We start from the raw sequence: 20,138 nt of genomic DNA, 5'->3' as shown, positions 1-20,138 counted from the left end.
TCTCCGTAAAGGGGTGCCCCTTACTACCTTCTTTGGGAAGAGCTGGACAGATCGCCTGGCGGCGGGTGATTCAGCTGGTAGAGTGGGTCAAATTAGCCGGAAGATTTCTCATGCCAGATTCACACTTCCTGTGGAGACAGATCCGAAAAGGGCTGGCGAAGGTGTTTGTAAACAATAAAAGTGCAATTCAAAGGTTGCCGCCGGCGACAACCCGCGAGGCTCCCGGCTGAAAGCAAGAGTCGTCTCTTCGCTTTGGGCACGGTCTGAATCGGGCAGATACGGACATCTTTCCAGTCTTCCCTCCCTGTACAACACACACACCCCAAGCCCCTCTCACCCCCAACCACGTCCAGCAGCAACACCCAGGGTCTCTCTCGAGGGCATGCCATGTACATTCTCGGTATCGTCCAGCCGATGGAGCTGGAGGAGTTAGAGGAAGGCCGGGTACGGGGCTGAGGGCGGTAAGGGGCCTAGATGGATTCCAGCAGCTCCCAAGGAGAGCGGGGGTCGCTGGCCGGGGAGGGGCGCAGAGAGTCCAGGAGGTCGGGGCGGCCGGGTCCACAGCGCCGCCTTCCCGGAGGAAGGCGGAGGCGGGGAGGAGGGAGCTGGAGGAGGCGGAGAGCAGAGGAGGGCGGCGCGCTACGAGGTTATTTGTGGTTCGCTTTGATCCCGAGGGGGAACCTGAAACTCTCACATTCCTGGCATAGCAGCCGCCTCCGGCGCGGGCCGACCCTGGGGCTGCGCGCTGGGGCTGAGCCGCCAGAGCGTCGGCGCCTCAGCCGAGAGCACACCTCCGTCGCCGAGCTGAGCTGAGCCGGGCCGGGCCGGGCCGTCGGATTTGACCGCTCGGAGCACCCGCGGGCCGCAGCGGTAAGAAAGGCCTCTTGGCGCTGCGGGGAGCGAGCGGGGCAGCAGAGACGCGCTCCAGCACGGCCTTTTCCGGGAGAGGGAGCAGAAGCCGAGCGGACCCTGAGTCCTCCAGGAGCGGTGCGCCTTTGCCCGCAGCCGGCGGGGCGAGGGCAGCTCCGTCCGGGGGCGCCTTGCAGGTCCCCTGGGAGCTCTCGCAGGCGGCGCGGGTCCGCTGGGGCTGAAGGAGGGGACAGCCGGTGGGCAGATAGGAGTGGGTGTCTGGGAGCGCGGATCTGGGAAGGAGGCGCCGCTTGGAGCTCAAGTTGCAGGGCCCGGGGGCTAATTTGGTTCGGTGGGGGGGCTTACAGGTGTCTTTCCTCCCTAACTAGCCCAAGAATTCCTCTTTGTCTTCCTTGGAAAATCCTCTCCGGAGCCACGGTCTGGCTCTCACTTAGAAAGAATGCAGCCTGCCGTCCAGCCCGGTGACGTCAGCGCTTGGGCATTTGGAAAACAAAGAGGGCTCGGGAGGGAGGGGGGAGGCGGGTCCACGACGCTTAAAGACCTCTCCGGACCGCGGCTACCGTCGTCCACCCGCTCCAGGAGCTGCGGCGGCCGCAGGTTGCTCGTGGTCAGCCAGGAGTCCGGGTAGGGCGGGATCCCTGGCTGGGGTGCGATCTGACTTAGAGACCCTCGCTTTGGTTCCTTGGGCCAGAGTGAGCCAAGGTAAAGGCCGGAGTTGTGTGGTTGCTTAGAAGCGGGTGTTTCAGAGAGCCCCGCGCGCTAGCGCAGCATGGGTGCACGATCCGGGTCGCGGGCGCGGATTTTAGTAACAGCTTAGCTGTGTGCATCTGAGAGATTTGACTGAGACAAACGAGGGATGTAAGGCGCGGGAAGTGTTCCCTGCTCCCAGGCACACTGTTGGGGGAGGAGAAGGGCTGGAATCTGTCCGGAAAACTGCATTCCCCGTTTCTTCTCGGCTGGAGTCAGCCCAGACAGTGTTTAATTTAGGAAATGCCCCGTGGATGAAACGCTAGGGCGAACTGATTCCTGTTTGTTTTGCCTCGGGTAACTCTAGAGTCTTGCATCTTCTGTGTGTGTGTGTGTGTGTGCGCGCGTGAGTGTGTGTGTGTACGCACGTATGTATGTGTGTGCCCCTGTGTATGTGTGTACCCCCTGTGTGTTGGGGGGGGGGGCTGGGGAGGGGATGATGAGGTCCCGGGAAGTGTGAACACCGAGATGTCCTCCAGACCCACCTCCCTCTCCCCAGTTCTGGGCAGCTGGGAGGAGGGAGTGGGTTGGGAATGGCTGCTCTAGCGGCCAGCCAAGCCCTAACTGGGGCTAGCTCTGTGGCAGAGGAGGGCCACACTCCTTCCACTGTCCTCCTATATACACAGGACCTGTGGAGGTGTGGGTTATGCTTGGTCTTCTCTGAATCCCAGCTTGGAGGTTTGTGTTGGAGAAGGCTGTGGAAAGGAAGCCAGGTGAGGCGGACAGCCTTCCAGGCCATGAGCCACTGGGAGCACAGGCTCAAAGGGAACACCTTCCTCAGGAGACAATCTCCCTGCAGTTTAAGTGCAGAGTCACCAGCCCTGGGTGCCTGCAGCCAAGAGCCTCCCGCTTGCTCCCGCACCCCTTCAGTCAACTCAAGCAGTCTTGACCATCAAGATGCTGAGTGCCCACCCCCTTGAAGGAGCAAGCGTGTGTGTGGCTGGGGTGGTAATCATAAAATCAGAGACATCGGGCCATCCCTTCTTTTTCCTGGAGCACGTGTGCACTTACTGTCAGGGCGCAGACTCTGTGACTGGCCCACAAACCTTAATGGGTGGCACCTTTTTGCCTCCTTTTGCAAAACCACTCTTAGTGTAGTCTCTCTCATCTTTCATCCCTTATTCACCAATCCAGATGCATTTTCTCTTCCCGCTCACCGTGCAGAGTGACTGCCAAGGTCATCCCATGACAGAGAGGGCTCAGCAGGGTAAAGGGTGGTGAATTAGCTGTGCCAAGGCCAGGGCTCAGGCATGCTTCATGCTGTGGGGGCTGTTTGCCTAGGGCTTCTACCAGGCGGGTGCATGCATGCATGCTCAGTTGTGTCCAATTCTTTGCAACACTGTGGATTGTAGCCCACCAGACTCCTCTGTCTCTGGGATTTTCCAGGCAAGAATACTGGGGTGGGTTGCCATTTCCTACTCCAGGGAATCTTCCTAACTCAGGGATCCATCCCGCGTCTCTTGTGTCTCCTGCATTAGCAGGCAGATTCTTTACCACCTCTACCGGGCAGGACTCATGCTTTATCACCTGTGATAAAGTAGAGGCAGCGCAGTGGTAAAGAATCTGCCTGCTAATGCAGGAGACACAAGAGCTTAGTATTTAAAGCTGAACTAGGCCTGCCCTGGACTTTCTCATCAGGCTCTCTAATGGGAAGCTAACTACAGGAGCCTGAGGTTTCCTGGTATCTTTCTCTAGACACAGTAAATCTCCATGAATATGATTATAATGGCAGTCCTTTGCCAGGGATTTACAGCGCTCTGGGACCTCAATAGCCATTGCCTCTTAATTCTCAACTCCATGAAGCTAGCATTATTTCCATATTTCCGATGGAGAAACTGAGGCTCAGAAGTTAGGTGACTGGCCTTAATCAGTAGGTGGCAGCATTGGCAGTCTGACAGGCATGTGTGCCCCTCCATCGCCTTGCCCTTAACCAGACAGTGATGGAAAGTCCCCGCCTTTCCCGGGTGCTCCCACTGAGGGCTCTTCTTTTTCTCCTCCTCAGGTGCTCTGGGGCCAGGTGCCACTGGCCTTTGTCCAGGTGGGTGTGCGCAAGCCCTGGGAGCATGAGGACGCTGGAAGACTCCTCAGGTACGGTCCTGCACCGCCTCATCCAGGAACAACTGCGCTATGGCAACCTGACTGAGACCCGCACACTGCTGGCCATCCAGCAACAGGCCCTGCGCGGTGGGGCCGGGGCTGGGGGCACAGGAAGCCCCCAGGCCCCCCTGGAGATCATGGCACCAGAGGACAGTCAGGTGCTGCAGCAGGCCACGAGGCAGGAACCCCAGGGCCAGGAGCACCAGGGCACCGAGACCCACCTGGCAGAGAACGGCCTCTACCGCCTGTGCCCACAGCCTGGCAAGGGCGAGGAGCTGCCCACCTATGAGGAGGCCAAAGCCCACTCGCAGTACTATGCCTCCCAGCAGGCGGGGCCCTGGCCACACGTGGGGGACCGGGAGCCCCGTGGGCCCCCGGGAGGCAGCCGGAGGCAGGACGAGGCCCTGCGCGAGCTGAGGCACGGCCACGTGCGCTCCCTGAGTGAGCGGCTCATGCAGCTGTCCCTGGAGAGGAACGGGGCCCGCACCCCCAGCCACATGAGCGCCTCTCACAGCTTCCCCCAGCTGGCCCGCAACCAGCAGGGCCCCCCAGCCAGGGGCGCCCCCACTGCCGAGGGCCCGGAGCCGCGAGGACCTCCACCTCAGTACCCACACGTCATGCTAGCTCACGAGACCACCTCTGCCGTCACTGACCCGCGGTACCGTGCCCGTGGCAGTCCACACTTCCAGCACGCGGAAGTCAGGTAACTGCCCACCTTGGTCTTCAGGCTCTTGGCTTCCTTCCAGTGCAGTTTCCCCCGGGTGAAGAGCCTCCAGGAGGCTGGTGGGCTCCAGAGGAAGGCCGATGATACCCTCTCCCTCCCAAGATGGGAGCTAATGCTGGAAGGAAAGAGGGATTTAGCCAGGGTCACATGAGTACTTAGCAGCATCCCTTGCTTTAATTTGGAGACAGACACCGTTGCCTAATTGGCTGTAGCTGTCAAGTAACTAGGGTTCTCAGAGGCTGTCAATTAGAGCAGGGGGCTAAAGGTTAGATTTCAGAAAGAACTTGCAAGGACTAGAGTTGGGAATCTTTCCCAAGTTAAGTGGGAAGAAGGTGGGACCTCCTCTGGAGGCTTCTAAAAACAGAAGTCTTTTCTTCTTTGCTGTCTGTGATTTTGGGGAGGCATTCCTAAGTGGAGGCAAGGAAGAAAGGACCAGATGGCCTCCGGACAGATCTCTCCTCTCCTACACAGGGGCAGGAGCTGCCCTGGTACTGCCATTCATTTCCATTCGTGTTCTTCTGTGAGGTACATGGGGCAGGAACCTGGGAGAAGGTTCTTGTTCCAGGTGAGCCCCTTTATGTGGAGGCTCCAGAGCAGCTGCCGGCGGGAAACTCAGCTTTTAATTCTGAGAGTGAAGGGAAGCCTTTAGCGGATGTGATTTGGTGTCCCTTTTCAAAAAGGTTCCTCTGTTGCTTGTAGAGAATGGATTCGAGGGGCATGAATGGAAGCAGGGATGCCCAGGAGGGGCAGGAAGCCCAGAGAGTTTTCAGAAATAAGGTTCCTAGAAATGAGGCTTTCATTTGGCCCAGGACCTTCTCCTGAGAAGCTGGCACGCGCCCTTTTCACACGCCCTTAATTCCGCCCCCACCCCCCACCCCACACACAGGGGTCCAGGAAACCCCAGTAGGGGGGCCTGAAGGCTTGCAGACCCCCTTCCTCTGATGCCCCAAGGTTCAAGTCTGGTTTTCTTTGTGCCTGCTGAGTCCTCATTTAGTCACCTGCTTTCCCACTGTGCAGCCTTTCCCGGGAAAGATGCCTTTCTCCGCTCTCTAGAAATGAGTGATGTGATGGCTCTGGAATGGAGGCACCAGAGGACTGAGCCTGTGGGGTTTTGCCAGCCTCAAGGCCCCCCTGCCTTATCTCCCTTCTCAGGGCTTGATCCTGGAAGAGTTTCAGAAGCTGAGTCGTGGTTTCTTCTTTGGACCATGCTTATTGAGCCCTGTCAGGAAAAGATAATGTCGTGGAAAGGAAGTAGGCTGTTTGCAGGAGAACAAAAAAAGTGGGGGTGGGGGGAGCAAGTGTGAAGGAAAGGAGGCTCTATTCTTTCTGAGAGCCCAGTCATCCCCAAAGAATGCCATTTGTGTCTGCCTGGCCTGGAGCAGGGGAGCGAGTTGGAGGGAGCCGACCCAAGGTGCCACATTTAGCAACACAGGGAGAGTTTGCACATTCCAGTGGGGTACCCTCTCAGCTCTCACTGGAAGCTCTACCTTGGGCAGGAAAAGAAATACATCTGCCAGCCTCTCCTTCAGCTAATCTGGTGAAGATTGTTTGCTGGGAACTGGCGGCAGGACTTAGCCTTGGGTCTAAGAAGAGCAGGGGAGCTGGAGTCTAGAGGGGGAAGGATGAAGGGGAGAGATGAGGGGAAGGGCAGGCATGGGTTCTGAGGCGATGGATTCGTCTGGGGCTTCTGGGACTTGGGAAAGCTCCTGGTGAAACTGAGGCCGTCTAATTCTCTTACATCTGGAGCCACAGGGCCCCAGAAAAGCTGTGTGACCCCACATGCTCCTTCCCTTGACATGGGACCCCAGTACCAGAGGCCAGGAGAACACTGTCCCTAACCTCAGGCTATTGTAATAGTTCACAGGTGGCCCCTTCACCCTGGATAATCCGCTGTTTGGGTCACATTTACTCTTTGAGCAGAGAGTAGGCTGTGGTCTCCACTGGAAGAGACAGAGGGTGGGCTGTCACTGTGGAGATGCCCGCTGCAGGCCCAGCACTCTGCCAGGCAGATGTGGCCCTGACAACCTGCCTGCGGCTAGAGACCCTCACCCTCCTGATTGAGCATGGTCCCATGCACCATGGACTCAAACCGTGGAGCCAGGATTTGAATGCCTGATCCTGTCAGACTCTGGAGCCCAGACTCAGCCTGACATCTGTCTCACCACTCTAACCTTAGCCACAGTCTTCTAAACATGTTTCTTCAAGGGATGACGGGACTCAAAATAGGAGGGAGAAGAAGCGAGTGTGCTGCGTGGGCAGGTGTGCGTGGAGGGCCTGACACCAGCAGTGGGAACAGACAGGCTAGCTGCTGGGGCCCAGGGGCCTGGAAGGTGGTGAGTTTCAGTCGTGATGAGTGTGACCTCCAGACGCAAAAAGAGCTGCCTATGGCTGGGACTGTTGAGGCTGATCCCCAAGGCCTGGACCACAGGAGGCTGGGCATGAAATAAGCGTGCCCTGCATCTGGCGTGCAGGTAATGCCCTGCAGCCCTGCTTCCCTGGCCCTTGAGGGTCTTGGGGACACCACATGGAAAGGCCTTCCCCAGAGGTTACTGCCTAACGCTGCAGGAAAGCTGTCTGCCCGGGAGGGCTGGGGCAATTCTGTGTGGCTCCGCGGTCTCTGAGGACCGTCTCTCCTGTCCCCCAGGATCCTGCAGGCCCAGGTGCCCCCTGTGTTCCTCCCGCAGCAGCAGCAGCGGTACCAATACTTGCAGCAGCCTCAGGAGCGCCACCCACCCCCGCACCTGGCCGCCCTCAGCCCTCCTGGGGTGGAGGGCCCGGCAAGCACCCAGGCCTCTTTGGCCACCTCGGGCAGCACCCACCTGGCCCAGATGGAGACCCTGCTGAGGGAGAACGCCAGGCTGCAGAGGGACAATGAGAGATTGCAGAGGGAGCGGGAGAGCACAGCGGAGAAGGCTGGCCGCATCGAGAAGGTAGGCCCTGCTGAGGCCTCAGAGAAGCAGGGGGGAGGAAGGGAACCCCAGCAGGGCCCACTAGGGAGGGGGCTGTCAGAAGGGAGGCAGAGGAGTCTGAAAGCTGGTCTGGCTGGGCTTCTCAGCTGCCCCTCGGGCCCCCCACCCCCATCCCTCATGCACCCCTCCCTGGCTGACTCCAGACAGCTGGGGAGCAGCCGGCAGAGCAGGCCCAGAGCACGAGCAGTTGCTGCCCAGTGGTGGTTAGAAAGAGCCCATTCACCGACTCCCTCATGGTCGCACCCTTCCCCTGCACACGCCCCCTCCGTGGACACCTCCCACAGAGAGCCCTTTGTATCCCCCACACAACAGCAAGTCTGTTCCAGGCCAGCCCTGGTCACAGGGAAAGCCCCTCCTCTTGGCAAAAAACGAGCGACTTATTGGAATCACGGGCCAGCTAGGAGCACGTGCGGAACCTGCCAGCTGCCAAGTGGGTGGGGCATCCGGGGCCAGGCTGGCCCTGTGGGGTGAGGGCTGGAGAGGCACATACTCCAGGCAGCTCAGGCTGGATCTGGTGCTCCCTTCTTAGTGAAGGGTCACCTGCTGTACACTCAGCCTGAGCAGGTAGCCTTAGGCTTTCTGTGACCATCCTGTGATCTCCAAAATAGGTCCACCCCCCCAGACCACGGTTGGAGCCTCAGTGCCTGATCCTGGTCCATTGTGCTCAAATTTCTCACTAGAAGCCAAACAAAAGGAAAATGCTTCTTTCTGGACACTAGGCACCAGGAAGCTGCCCTCGGTCACCCTGGAGGCAGCCCCTTCCAGGGAACGTGGCCTTGTGTTCACTCAGGACTTTGAACAGTTGAGGGGACCCTGGCTTGCCTGTTCCAGCAGCCTGGTCCCTCTCTGGAGGCTACAGGCTGCAGCCTGTCCCACTCGGGCTAGGTGGGTTTTCTGCTGTGGCTTTGTATCTCCTCTCACCCTTTGTGATGGAGAGTCAGCGATCATCCCTGGCCTAAGGAGGGGACCTTGATGCCACTGCCACCCAGGGAGATTTCCCCTTCCTTCAGCTCTGCTCTCTGCCTCTTGCAGCTGGAGAGCGAAATCCAGCGGCTCTCCGAGGCCCACGAGAGCCTGACGAGGGCCTCTTCCAAGCGAGAGGCCCTGGAGAAGACCATGCGGAACAAGATGGACAGTGAGATGAGGAGGCTGCAGGACTTCAACCGGGATCTTAGAGGTGAGGACCGCTCACACAGGTGGAGAGGCAGAGAGCACCTATGGACAGCTTGAGTCCACTGTTCTAGGACATCATTCAGAATCTCTGTCCTCTGCAAAAATAGTATAAATCAACTCAAAGGGGACTAGGCCGAGACTCTTTGGGGGCCACCTTGATAGAGAGATGCTTGTCTCTGTGTTCTAGACCTTGGGGCCCTCCTGGAGCTCTCACCCATGTGGCCCAGGGTGACCTGGGGCTTCCCTATGAGCCCACCCCCAGCTTGGAGAATGCAGCCTGACAGATAGTTCCCTGTTGTGGGGGGCGGGGGTCACCCCAGCAGGCAGCTTCCCCTGTACTCAAAGCTTTCTCCTTAAAACGTCTTTTCTTCATTTGAAACAGAAAGATTAGAATCTGCAAACCGCCGCCTGGCAAGCAAGACGCAGGAGGCCCAGGCAGGCAGCCAAGACATGGTGGCCAAGCTGCTGGCTCAGAGTAAGTAGGGGGCCCACTCAGGAGTCCAAGCAGAGGTGTGGCTGGTGGGACCAGGAGAGCTCCTCTTGAGCGAGGGTTGGCCTCCTCTGCCAAAGCAGGGCTTGGAGTGTGGCTTTACCGAATGCCCACTATGCACCCATCACTGGACTGGACTCAGGGGAGGGGCGGCTTCCCAAGGGGAGCAGGATCTGGTTCCCTGTGTACTGGGGAGATCAGTGGGTCGAGGGACAGCTGGGGAGGTGTGCTGACCGTCAGTTCAGTGTCCTTTAGAAGCAGTTGAGGAGAGCCGAGCACTCTGGAAACAGGTGGGATGAGAGAGAAGGAACAGTCTGAGTCTCCCAGGGGGTGGACATGTGGAAAGCTGGGGAGCATGGTGAGGCTTGGCCATAACAAGTGTTGGCACCAGCCAAAACTAGAGCTTCATGAACAGGGCACCCTAAAGAAGGAGGTCAGGAGGCTCCCCTAAAAAGGATAGTCAAAGGCTTCTTGAAGAACAGATGCGTTCACTGTTGACTGGCCCATGTAGTCACTCATTTGTTCTCTAGCACAGCTGTGCTGAGCCCCTGGCAGGAATGCAGCAGAGTGGGAACGGGTCAGGAAGGTGCCAAAACAAGGTCAAGAGAGGTGGGGAGCTTGAGGAAGGAGCAGGATCTTCCTACCATGGATTCCAGGGAACAAGGATGGTCTGGCCCCAGAGGCCAGTGATGGGGGGTGGTCCCCAGCACCCTGAAAGAGGGGTATTGTGGGGTGGCAGGTGAAGCAGCAGCAGGATAGCTCCAGTGGAGGTGGAAGCAGTTTGAAGGAAGGGGGGACAAAGGAAGCCACCAACTCAATAGTAGGAAGAAGCCCATAGCCTTCAGAAGAGACAGAGAGGCAGTTATTGATAAGCTCCTCCCGTGCTGCGATAGTGCTGTTTGAGTGTTTGCAAAGGAGTGCACTGGGGCAGCTGGCAAGGCTGCCTTGGAGGTAGGAGGAACCCCAGCAAAAGCTTACTGAGCTTAAGCTAGATGGTTGGGGGTGTCTGGAAGCAGAGAGGCAGCTTGAAGACTGAGCTCTGGCTAGCAGCACCTACCTCCTCAAGCAGAGCTCAGGCCTGGACAGGGTGGCCCCCAAAGGGAATGGGGGAGTGCAACACTGAAGGGCTGAGGGTTGAGGGTGGGCAGGAGGTAGGAGGAGGTGACTGAAGGTCTCTGGGAGGGAGAGGATGGTGGTCAGGGCTGGGGAGTGGGGATAGCCCTGGGGGGTCTCATCATTGCGAGTCCAGCGAGGACGAGTTGCTGGAAAGGGGCAGAATGGGGCCAGGCTTTGCCAAAGAAAGGAAGTCACAGGCTGGTTCCTGGGAGCAGGCAGGGGAGGGGCCCGGGACTGGCCAGCCTGGAGGCGTTTCCGCTCCCTGGGGAGCGAGGCTGTTCTTGGCTCCTGGCTGGAGCCATTAATCTCCAAGCGGCGGGTGACCTGGATGCCGGGCATTCCTGAGCCCGGGCTGTTCCGCTGCGCGCGCCTCCCCCTCCCCCCACACTCCTGCCTGCGCCCCGCCCGCCACGCTGCGGGGGACGGACAGTGGGACAAAGGGACTGGGACTTGCTTTCCTGGTGGCACCTCGCTTCCCCCGGGGAAGGCCTCCTGCTCCCCCGCTGAGCCGCAGCCCATGGCCCCCCTCTGTGTCTCCCGAATCTGCTCCCACCGCAGCCTGGAGGCGGCCGCAGTTTTTATCCTGGTGGCTGGGGATGGCCAAGGTCTCAAGCCGAGCTCTACCAGGGCCTTCAAAGTTAAAGTGTTAGCTGCTCAATCGCTTAGGACTATTTGCAATCCCATAGACTGTAGCCGGCTAGGCTCCTCTGTCCATGGGATTTCCCAGGCAAGAATAATGAAGTGGGTTGCCATTCCCTTCTCCAGGGGACCTTCCTGACCCAGGGATCCAACCTGAGTCTCCTGCATTTTAGGCTGATTGTTTACTGTCTGAACCACCAGGGAAACCGCCAGGGTGTTTGAGGTGTGCAAGGCAGCAGGAACCTTCTGGAAGCCAAAGGCTGGGTCCTTGGTACCCTCCCCAAGGGCTGAGGAAAGCCAAACTACCCTTCCTTGCTCCTGACATCCAGGAGCAAAAATCCTTAGGAAACCAGAATCCTCAGGGAAAATGTCTGTGGTTGATCTCACCTTTTCTCCAGAGTCAGTGCCTAGTAGGAGAGTGTGGCCCCTATCACCAGTGCATCTGCTTTCCTACTAGGCAAGCAGTAGAGACTCCCAGCTCTGGTCAGGCCCTGCCCACCCTGGGCATCTGGCCGTGAGTCCTGAGGCCTGGTTCTCCCGGCCGAGTCCCCCTTGGGCAGTTTCTTCTCACCTGAACCCTAGACTCTGAGGCTGTAAGATGGGACCATCTAAGACTGGGATGAGCTGCCAGCCTCCGGCTAACTCTATAAGCTGTCCATCGCTGTGAAGCCTTCCAGGACAGGGCCGTTGTCTCTGGGTCCAAAGTCCCAGTCAGCACTCCTGCCTGCCCCTCCACCCCATTCAGGTGTCAGGCCAGCTCAGGACGAAAGGCCCAGTGTTACTGAGTCTCACCAACTTTTCCCTTCGCCCCAAAGAATGAGGTGGGCCTGGGCCCAGCCTTCAAAAATTGAGAGTGAACCAAAGCCAACCTGAGTGGCCTGTGTCCTCCTGGGCTCTGTATAATTGAAACCTCCTTTCTGCCTGCTGGATCTCAGGCCTTCGCTCTTCTGTTCCAGAGTCTATACTGTCCTATCTGATAGGTATTTAGCCACACGTGGCCCAAAGGTTAAAATTAATTAAAATGAAATAAAATGAAAAATTTGACTCCTCTCTGACACTGGCCACATTGCAAGTGCTCACTGGCCACATGTGCCTAGTGGCTGCTGCCCTGCTTGGCACAGTGTAGAGCAAGTCCATTACAGCAGAAAATTCCGCTGTGCTGTGACAGTGCTGCTCGAGAGATGGTGCCTTTGAGTCCATCAGGCAGGCCCCTTGACTGGTCCCCCTCTGCCTTCCAGCAAGGCAGGCAGCCTGCACAGTGGGGGTGGGGGGTGCCTGGTTCTTCAGAGGCAGGCGAACTTTGATCCCTGCCTGGTAGGACCATTCACCTCCTATGTTTCCTCCTCTTTAAGGTGGGGATCACAGATCCCCGGACTGTCACTGGAGGCTTCAGGGAAATAAGATGTGCAAATGCCTGACTCCTGGGGCAGCACACGGTGGTTCTTCCACCGTGCAGATGACCACGTGACAGTCCATCGGAGCCTCTGTTTTCTCATCTGGAAATGGGCATCGCGGTTCCTGCCTGCCCAGTCTCTAGTATCATCATTGAGGCTGGAGGGAAGTTGTGAATGTGTTTTGGAGATGGTGACACCCAGCGCAGGTGGACAGTGTCTCGGGCTCTCTCCTGGCAGGGCCATGTCCCAGCAGAGGAGCAGTGTGGCCCAGTCATCACTGCAAGGGCCCTGGTCTGACATTGACATTCGCTCAGGCCTTAACCTGAACTTCAGTTTCCTGGCCCTACAATGGGGTTAATAAGGGTACCTAACTCCTGTGTTACTGAGAAGATGCAGTCAAGCTTGAGCAGCGGTCAGCACAGAGCGTGGCACGTGGTGGGTGTTCTGGGGGGCAGCGAGGGAGCTGCCGTCCCTGACCGGGCCCCTCCCTCTCTCGCTGCAGGCTACGAGCAGCAGCAGGAGCAGGAGAAGCTAGAGCGGGAGATGGCGCTGCTGCGCGGAGCCATCGAGGACCAGCGGCGGCGGGCCGAGCTGCTGGAGCAGGCCCTGAGCAATGCACAGGGCCGTGCGGCAAGAGCTGAGGAGGAGCTGCGGAAGAAGCAGGCCTACGTGGAGAAGGTGGAACGGCTACAACAGGCCCTGGGGCAGCTGCAGGCTGCCTGCGAGAAGCGAGAGCAGCTGGAGCTACGTCTGCGGACGCGCCTGGAGCAGGAACTCAAGGCCCTTCGTGCACAGCAGGTGAGCTGGGAAGGCCCCAGAGCCCCTACTGAGATCCAGGCCGAGCCCTTTTGGAAAGTTGGGACCACCTGGGCTAGCCTTGCCGAAGGCCCTTCCCGGCCCATCAGTCTCAGCAGAGGCCTTGCCCCTTGGCCGTATGCCGACCTCAGGGGCTCAAGCCTTGGGCCTCTATCCTCAGCAGCAGCCAGGATTGGCAACCTTGGTCCCTGGAGAAAGTCTCTCAGGAGCTGTGATGGAGGGGACTAGCCAACTCTTATGTTTCTCCCTGAGATCAGGGGTGGGGAAGATAGTTGCCCAGATCCTGGGCCTTTATCCTCACTTTGGTCTGTGTAAATAGCTCTCGTGTTTACAGACCAGATAAGAGTTCTGTCTCCACCCCTAACCGCACCCTTCCCACAGAGGCAGGGTGACCAGAGCTCCTGGATTGCTGGGGTCTGTCGTAGTTTACACCAGTTGTCCCATTTCGTTAAGTCACCCCTTCCCCAGTTCGGAGGACAATGTATATGGTCTCTAAGCAAAAGCAAACCCAATCTCCTCTGCACCCTTGGCCACAGTATTTGGGGCAAGGGTGTGGGGACCTCTGGCTCCCCTTTGTCTCCTGCTGGAAGCAGGCTGTGCAGAGTGCGTGGCGCCAGCTGACCAAGCACTGGCTTCAGTGAGATTCCTCACGTGGCGGTGAGAACCTGCGGCCAACACACCCCACCCTCCACCCCTGACCACGGTACCCCTCTCTCTGCAGAGACAGGCAGGCAGCCCCGGAGGTGGCGGTGGCAGTGCTGGGACCCCGGAGCTCAGTGCGCTGCGGCTCTCGGAGCAGTTGCGGGAGAAGGAGGAGCAGGTGCTGGCGCTGGAAGCTGACATGACCAAGTGGGAACAGAAGTACTTGGAGGAACGTGCCATGAGGCAGTTCGCCATGGATGCGGCCGCCACGGCCGCCGCCCAGCGCGACACCACTCTCATCCGGCACTCGCCCCAGCCGTCACCCAGCAGCAGCTTCAATGAGGGCCTGCTCACCGGCGGCCACAGGCATCAGGAGATGGAAAGCAGGTTGGACACCGCAGGCCGGGTACCTGCGGCAGGGGGTTGGGGGTAGGGTGGGATTTGTCCAGCCCTTCCCTGGTCCTTAGGTCTTCCCTGGTGGCTCAGGCGGTTAAGAGTCTGCCTGCAGTGCAGGAGACTGGGGTTCAATCCCTGGGTTGGGAAGATGCCCTGGAGAAGGAATGGCAACCCACTCCAATATTCTTGCTTGGAGAATTCCATGGACGGAGGAGCCTGGCGGACTACAGTCCATGGGGTCGCAGAGTCGGACTTGACTGAGCGACTTTATTTCTTTTCTTTGCCTGGTCCTTGATAATCCATGTTAAATACCCCTCACTCTGCCCAGCCTAACAATCCCTCCTACTTCTGAGCTGACCCCCTGCTTTTCGGCACAGCCGGCATTACAGGCTATTCTCTCTCAGAGGTGCCAACCGAGTCGTTGGTCTGCCCAGGAGACTCCACTCTTGGATGACACCCAAGGCTCCAGGCCTCCACCTGCTCCCCCACCTCGCACCATGTAAATCAGAGAATTAGAATTCCCTGGTGGCTCAGACAGTAAAGCATCTGCCCACAATGCGGGAGACCTGGGTTCAATCCCTGGGCCGGGAAGATCCCCTGGAGAGGGAAATGGCAACCCACTCCAGTACTTTTGCCTGGAAAATTCCATGGATGGAGGAGCCTGGTGGCCTACAGTCTATGGGGTCGCAAAGAGTCAGACACGACTGAGCGGCTTCACTTCACTCACCCTACATGCTAGGTACCACCCCAGAACGAATGTGGCCTAGGCCCCTGGCCTGTGGGGAGCTGGAATTTCACTCTGGAGACAACTTAGAGGCCCCACAAGATTTCCATTTGACCTCTTCCTGGCTCAAAAAAACAAGCAATCAACTTAGCTCCTTTGATCAACAGCCCTACTACTGTCATCAGACAAACCCAGAACCTACACCTGGGTTTGCCAGTGTGGAAATGGCCCAGCCTCTCATGCACTGGTAGTTTTCAGAGCATCCCATTGCAGAGCTCTGATGGCACTTCTGAAGGCCCCAGCCTGGCTTTAAGGAAGGCTTACCCTCCAACTTCCATAAGGCGGGGAGGGCGGAGGCCATAGGATCTGTGGGTCTGAAGATGTAAACACGGCCTCTCACCCCTCAGGTTAAAGGTGCTCCACGCTCAGATCCTGGAGAAGGATGCAGTGATCAAGGTCCTTCAGCAGCGCTCCAGGAAAGACCCTGGCAAGGTCACCCCAGGCTCCCTGAGGCCTGCCAAGTCGGTGCCATCTATCTTCGTGGCTGAAGCAGCGGGGACCCAGGGCTGGCAAGGACACTCCTCCAGCGAGCGGCAGGTGGATGCCTCTGCCCAACTGGCTGCAGGTGAGAGGAGGTGGGTGGGCGGCAGAGGCTAGGTTGTTCTCAGGCCTTTCCTTCCAGAACTGAAGCTCGGAGTAGCTAGGCGTCCCAACTCCTCACCCAGGGAAGCCGGCTTACACTCTGGCTCCAGTGACCTTGCAGCCTGCAGCTGTCCCCTGGTGTGACAAGGCAGGCTGTAGCCCCCATCTCTGGAAATTCCACCACCCTGGCCCCAGCCACTCACCATCAAAGTAAAAATAAACTTTACCTGCAGAGCTATCTTCTGGGCCAGCACTTCCACTTCTCCTCCTAAGCAGATGCCACGAAATCCAGGAATTCTTACTGTTTTAAGATTTAATCTACAACCTTTTAAGAAGGCTTCTTCCACTCCAAGCTTTTGGAACCCAATCCTGTTTGGAAACAGGCGTGTAATCCAAGTTCTTGCAAATCATGAGCAACTAGCATCCCTAGGAGGTGTCATTAAGTTAGGGTCTTCTTCATGGGGGCTACATATTGTGGACAGGGCAGTAACTGAAACTCCTGCCTTCCTAGCAGACAGGGCCCCGCTGGAGGAGCCTGTGACTGTGGCTCCCCTCGCTGCCCATGCCAAACATGGGAGCAGGGATGGAAGCACCCAGACTGATGGCCCCCCAGACAGCCTGGAGCCTGACAGCCTTTTGGGGTGCAGCAGTGGCCAGAGAACAGCCTCACTGGGTAAGTCTCCCCCAACTTTTGTGGGTGGCTGAGGGCACCCTGGGGTGTGAGTCCCGCCCCCACTCATTGCCCACACTCCACAGGGAGCCCTGCATAGGGAGGGTGAGCAGGATGTGGGACCCACCTCAGTACAGGGGAGAGAGCTGGTTGGATATAGGAATAGGGGAACTGGAAACCCTAATTACAAACAGATCTACCTGGGAGGCCCTTTATCTCCTCTTCAGAAGTCTTCCTTACAACTTTAATGACCAATCTAACATCTAAGATCATGGAGTTTGGCACTCCCAAGTTAGAAGACTTTGTTTTAAAAGAGTCCCGGAAGGAGAAATTTGAGAAGATGCCATTGAATGTGTTTGCTCTCTTTCACATTAGCCTTTGCATAGTTGCCTTTGCCTCACCAGCTCAGGAAACCACAGGCATGAAAAGAATGTGGTAGCCTCCCTCCCTCAGTGCTCTCCACCCTCCCTCCAAGCCCTCCAACCGGTTCCTAGTTATAAACATTTGCATCTTCCACTCTGGAGGCTGGTGGTCTGGATGGAGAGCTGGGAGGGAACAGAGCTCTGTGATTGGTTGGCCAAGTTATGAGGACCTGGGCAGCTGAGGTGGGAAAAGCTGGTGAAGATAGAGCCTATCTTTAAAATGTTATTGGATTTAAAAGCCTATTCTAGTAACCCTCGTTGGCATGTGCCTGTGCTCTTATCTCTCCAGACTCTGTTGCTACATCCAGAGTCCAGGACTTTTCCGACATGGTGGAGATACTGATCTGAAGGAGGTGGCGCCTTGGGGACTCTGAACCATTTCCTGCTGCCCTCTGCCACACGGCCATTCCAGCAGGATGCTGCATGGGAGAGGGGAGCTGTGAGCACCCGTCCCCCGAGAAGACCCTGTTCCTTAGCCCCGTGCTCCTCCTGGGCCCATGCAGCCTGAGGACCGGACCTTTACCTGGCTTGCTGCCAGGGTAGCAGTTGAAAGCTCAGAAGGGAGTAGTGCACCCACACTGGGCACTCGGGCAGGGAGGGAGGGGATATATTGATTTGGGGGCTGATTTCCAAGGATGGCTGCCCATGGACTCCAGGTGGCCTGGCTCAGTGTGGTCCCTCCACCTCCATCTGCTCCTCAGCTCCTCACTGCCTCATGGGGATCACCCGGACTTGAATCTTGGCGGCCTGTTGAGCGTGTTAGTCCTGCAGAGGCCACAGCATCTCCCGCACTGTGGAGAGGACTGGGATGTGCCGTGCAGTTTGTACATAATTCCCTTTCTTGTGAAACAGAAGATTGAAGTGGGCTGCTTCAGATTCGCCCCCTCATTCCATGCTCCCAGCCCTGCTGCCTCGGTTCCTCCCAATTATCTCCTCAAGTCCCTGGTCCATGGATTTTGTTACTGCTTGATCCACGGGATGTTGGCTGCTTTTTCCCCATCTTGAGCCCTGTTTGAAATGCCCAAGGGACCTCACCACCACCAGCCTCTTGAAATGGCTCCACAGCTCCTGTCCCTGGGACATCTTATCAGTTTGGTTATGAACCCTGAGCTAGATGAAGTCCGCCACCATGCCAGTCTGCCATGGTGGGCTTCCTTCCCAGCACCAGTTCTCTGAAAGGAAACTGGAGAGATGGCCTTGTTCTCATCAGAGTCTTTGTTCCCCCTGGAGGCACTGGGAGAGGGAACTATGCTGGTGAGAACTAGTCCATGAGCTGTAAGACAGGACTCAGATGGTCCTCTGAATGGAGCCCCGTCACAGCATGGCGCCCTGAGGCTGGCTCCTCAAGCCGCCAGCGAGCAGCACCCTGAAACAGGGCCAGCGCTTGGGAACTGGAGTGAAGTGTCCGATGGCAGCCTGCCAGTGGCAGTGACTTTTACTTCTGGTCTTAAAGAGTCTCCCAACTCAGCCCCATGAGTGACTGGTGGGTTTTAGTGGTTTGTCTCGACTGTTTTTAGTTCTCCTTGAGTCTTTGTTTTTGTTTTGTTTTTCTTTTACTGTTTTTAGGTTTTTGTATGTGTTATTTTATTCCTATGGTTCCTCAAGTTTCCTTTTTAAACATTCGCATTTGCTGGACAATTGCATATTTTTTTAAATCCCCCTACCCCTCTGTAAAACTGAAAAATGCATTTGGTTCATGTGCATTGTTTACAAAACAAAAAGAAAAAAAGAGAGAAAAAGGCAAAAAAATATTGTGAAAGAAAAAAAAAAACAACTTAATATATTTTGGATTAATATTTGGTATTTCTTTTTAAAGTATTTTTTTGTGCTGTGAACATTTTCTGCCAAAGACCATGATGTGTGTCTGTATGTTTAAGTTATCGTGAATATTTAAAATGTAAACATGGCTGTTTTGTTATGCTACCCTGTACCAGGATTGCTGCTGCATTCCACTGGGTATAACAGTATTTTAATAAAAAAAAAAATTTTTTTTTTAATTAGAAGCAGTGTGTTTGTACAAGTGAGGTACTGGACTGAGGGGTAAAGGAGAGAGGGAAGGGACTTCGGGAGGGGGCCTCCCATGTCGGTCCCCGACCACTCTCAACACCGAGCTACACCCCAACTCGTCCACCCTGTGCTCCTGGGCGCCTTGGTTCTTAAACACCAGAGTGTGTCCATAAACCGCCAGCTCAGTAACTGCTGTCTCTCATAGGAGAGGGGTGAAGGGTGCTGGTTTCCATTTTCTGATAGTGGGAAACCTCGGGGCAAGGCAGGTCCCTCCTTAATTGCAAAGCTTGGAGTATACACAGTGTAATCTCTTCGAGGATCCAAAATTCCTGTGAATTTGGTGAGGCTGCATGAAGAGGAGGGTTGGAATGAGGATGTGGTTGGCGTTCCACTTTCCAGAGAACATTTCTGTCAATCTGGGAGGGTCAGGCAGAGGGGCAGCCTCCTCAGGTAGCTTTGTCCTAAAGAGCTCTGTTTGGCCACATGCTGTGGTTACTCCACAGGAGGCCAAGGTGTCTGAAGGTGGCTTTATCCTTCCCTCCCCCCACCCAGCACAGAGTCCTTGTCTGGGACCGTTGGACAGACAGGATTCTTTGCTGTGTGTACACTGGCAGAGGGTCTTCATGTGCATGACATAGTTTTGGGCACTGCTTCCTTCCCAAGCTGTGGCATCACCACTCCTGTCCCAGGCCCAGAAAAGCATACCACTCCAATCCACAAAAGAAAACCATCCTCGTGTCAGAAACAAAGCCCCTGCCTCTGTGGGCCAGTTGGCACACTAAGGTTCCCTACCAGGACATGGGCTGGCAGGCAGTGGGCAGCCAGAGAGGCCAGCGATGGGAACAGTCACCCCCATGGCCATGAGTGAAGTATTTTCAGGGTAGGTGTAGGGACTCAGCACACATGTTGTTGTTTTTTGTTTGTTTGTTTTTGTTTTTTTAGCCATGTTGTTTTTGGTTTTGGGTTGGTTTTTTTTTTTTAATTGGAGGATAATTCCTTTACGATGTTGTGCTAGTTTCTGCCATACAACATGAATCAGCTATCAGTTCAGTTTAGTTCAGTTCGGTCGCTCAGTTGTGTCCAACTCTTTGCGACCCCATGGACTGCAGCACTCCAGGCTTACCTGTCCATCACTAACTCCCGGAGCTTGTTCACACTCATGTCTCAACTGGGTGATGATGCCATCCAACCATCTCATCCTCTGTCATCCCCTTCTGTCTTCAATCTCTCCCAGCATAGGATCTTTTACAATGACTCAATTCCTCGTATCAGGTGACCAAAGTATTGGAGCTTCAACTTCAGCATCAGTCCTTCCAATGAATATTTAGGACTGATTTCCTTTAGGATCAACTGGTTTGATCTTCTTGCTGTCCAAGGGACTCTCAAGAATCTTCTGCAATACAGTTCAAAAAGCATCAATTTTTAGGTGCTCGGTTTTCTTTATCGTCCAACTCTCACATCCGTACATGACTATTGGAAAAAGTTTTGACTAGATAGACCTTTGTTGACAAAGTAATGTCTCTGCTTTTTAATATGCTGTCTAGGTTTGTCATAGCTTTTCTTCCAAGGAGCAAGCGTCTTTTAATTTCATGGCTGCAGT

The 20,138-nt window shown here is 56.3% G+C and overlaps 1 protein-coding gene across 3 annotated transcripts; it reads left to right on the top strand.

Moving 5' to 3' along the window:
* Positions 1–653: 653 nt before the first annotated feature.
* AMOTL2 (angiomotin like 2) lies at positions 654–18,528 on the top strand. 3 transcript variants are annotated; one of them, XM_043874494.1, is made up of 10 exons: positions 654–870; positions 3,620–4,417; positions 7,083–7,368; positions 8,440–8,584; positions 8,963–9,055; positions 12,722–13,017; positions 13,757–14,064; positions 15,205–15,422; positions 15,951–16,112; positions 16,821–18,528. In XM_043874494.1, the coding sequence occupies exons 2-10, from the start codon at positions 3,681–3,683 to the stop codon at positions 16,877–16,879; spliced, it is 2,304 nt and encodes a 767-aa protein (XP_043730429.1). In that variant the 5' UTR covers positions 654–870; positions 3,620–3,680; the 3' UTR covers positions 16,880–18,528. The 3 variants fall into 3 exon arrangements, with proteins under 3 accessions (XP_043730429.1, XP_043730431.1, XP_043730430.1); XM_043874496.1 differs by having other exon boundaries at positions 655–870; positions 15,954–16,112; XM_043874495.1 differs by lacking the exon at positions 654–870 and adding an exon at positions 1,420–1,572.
* The last annotated feature ends 1,610 nt before the right edge of the window (positions 18,529–20,138 follow it).

Source organism: Cervus elaphus, chromosome 19, assembly GCF_910594005.1.
Source record: "Cervus elaphus chromosome 19, mCerEla1.1, whole genome shotgun sequence".
NCBI lineage: Eukaryota > Metazoa > Chordata > Mammalia > Artiodactyla > Cervidae > Cervus > Cervus elaphus.
Note: the sequence above shows the minus strand (reverse complement) of the source record. Positions and strands in the feature narration are given on the sequence as shown.

Excerpts from the sequence above, each read along its gene's own strand:
- AMOTL2 (XM_043874494.1), top strand. The coding sequence starts at position 3,681 with ATGAGGACGCTGGAAGACTCCTCAGGTACGGTCCTGCACCGCCTCATC. Across the intron at positions 8,585-8,962 it reads CTTCAACCGGGATCTTAGAG|AAAGATTAGAATCTGCAAAC; the intron begins GTGAGGACCGCT and ends CATTTGAAACAG. Across the intron at positions 14,065-15,204 it reads CATCAGGAGATGGAAAGCAG|GTTAAAGGTGCTCCACGCTC; the intron begins GTTGGACACCGC and ends CTCACCCCTCAG.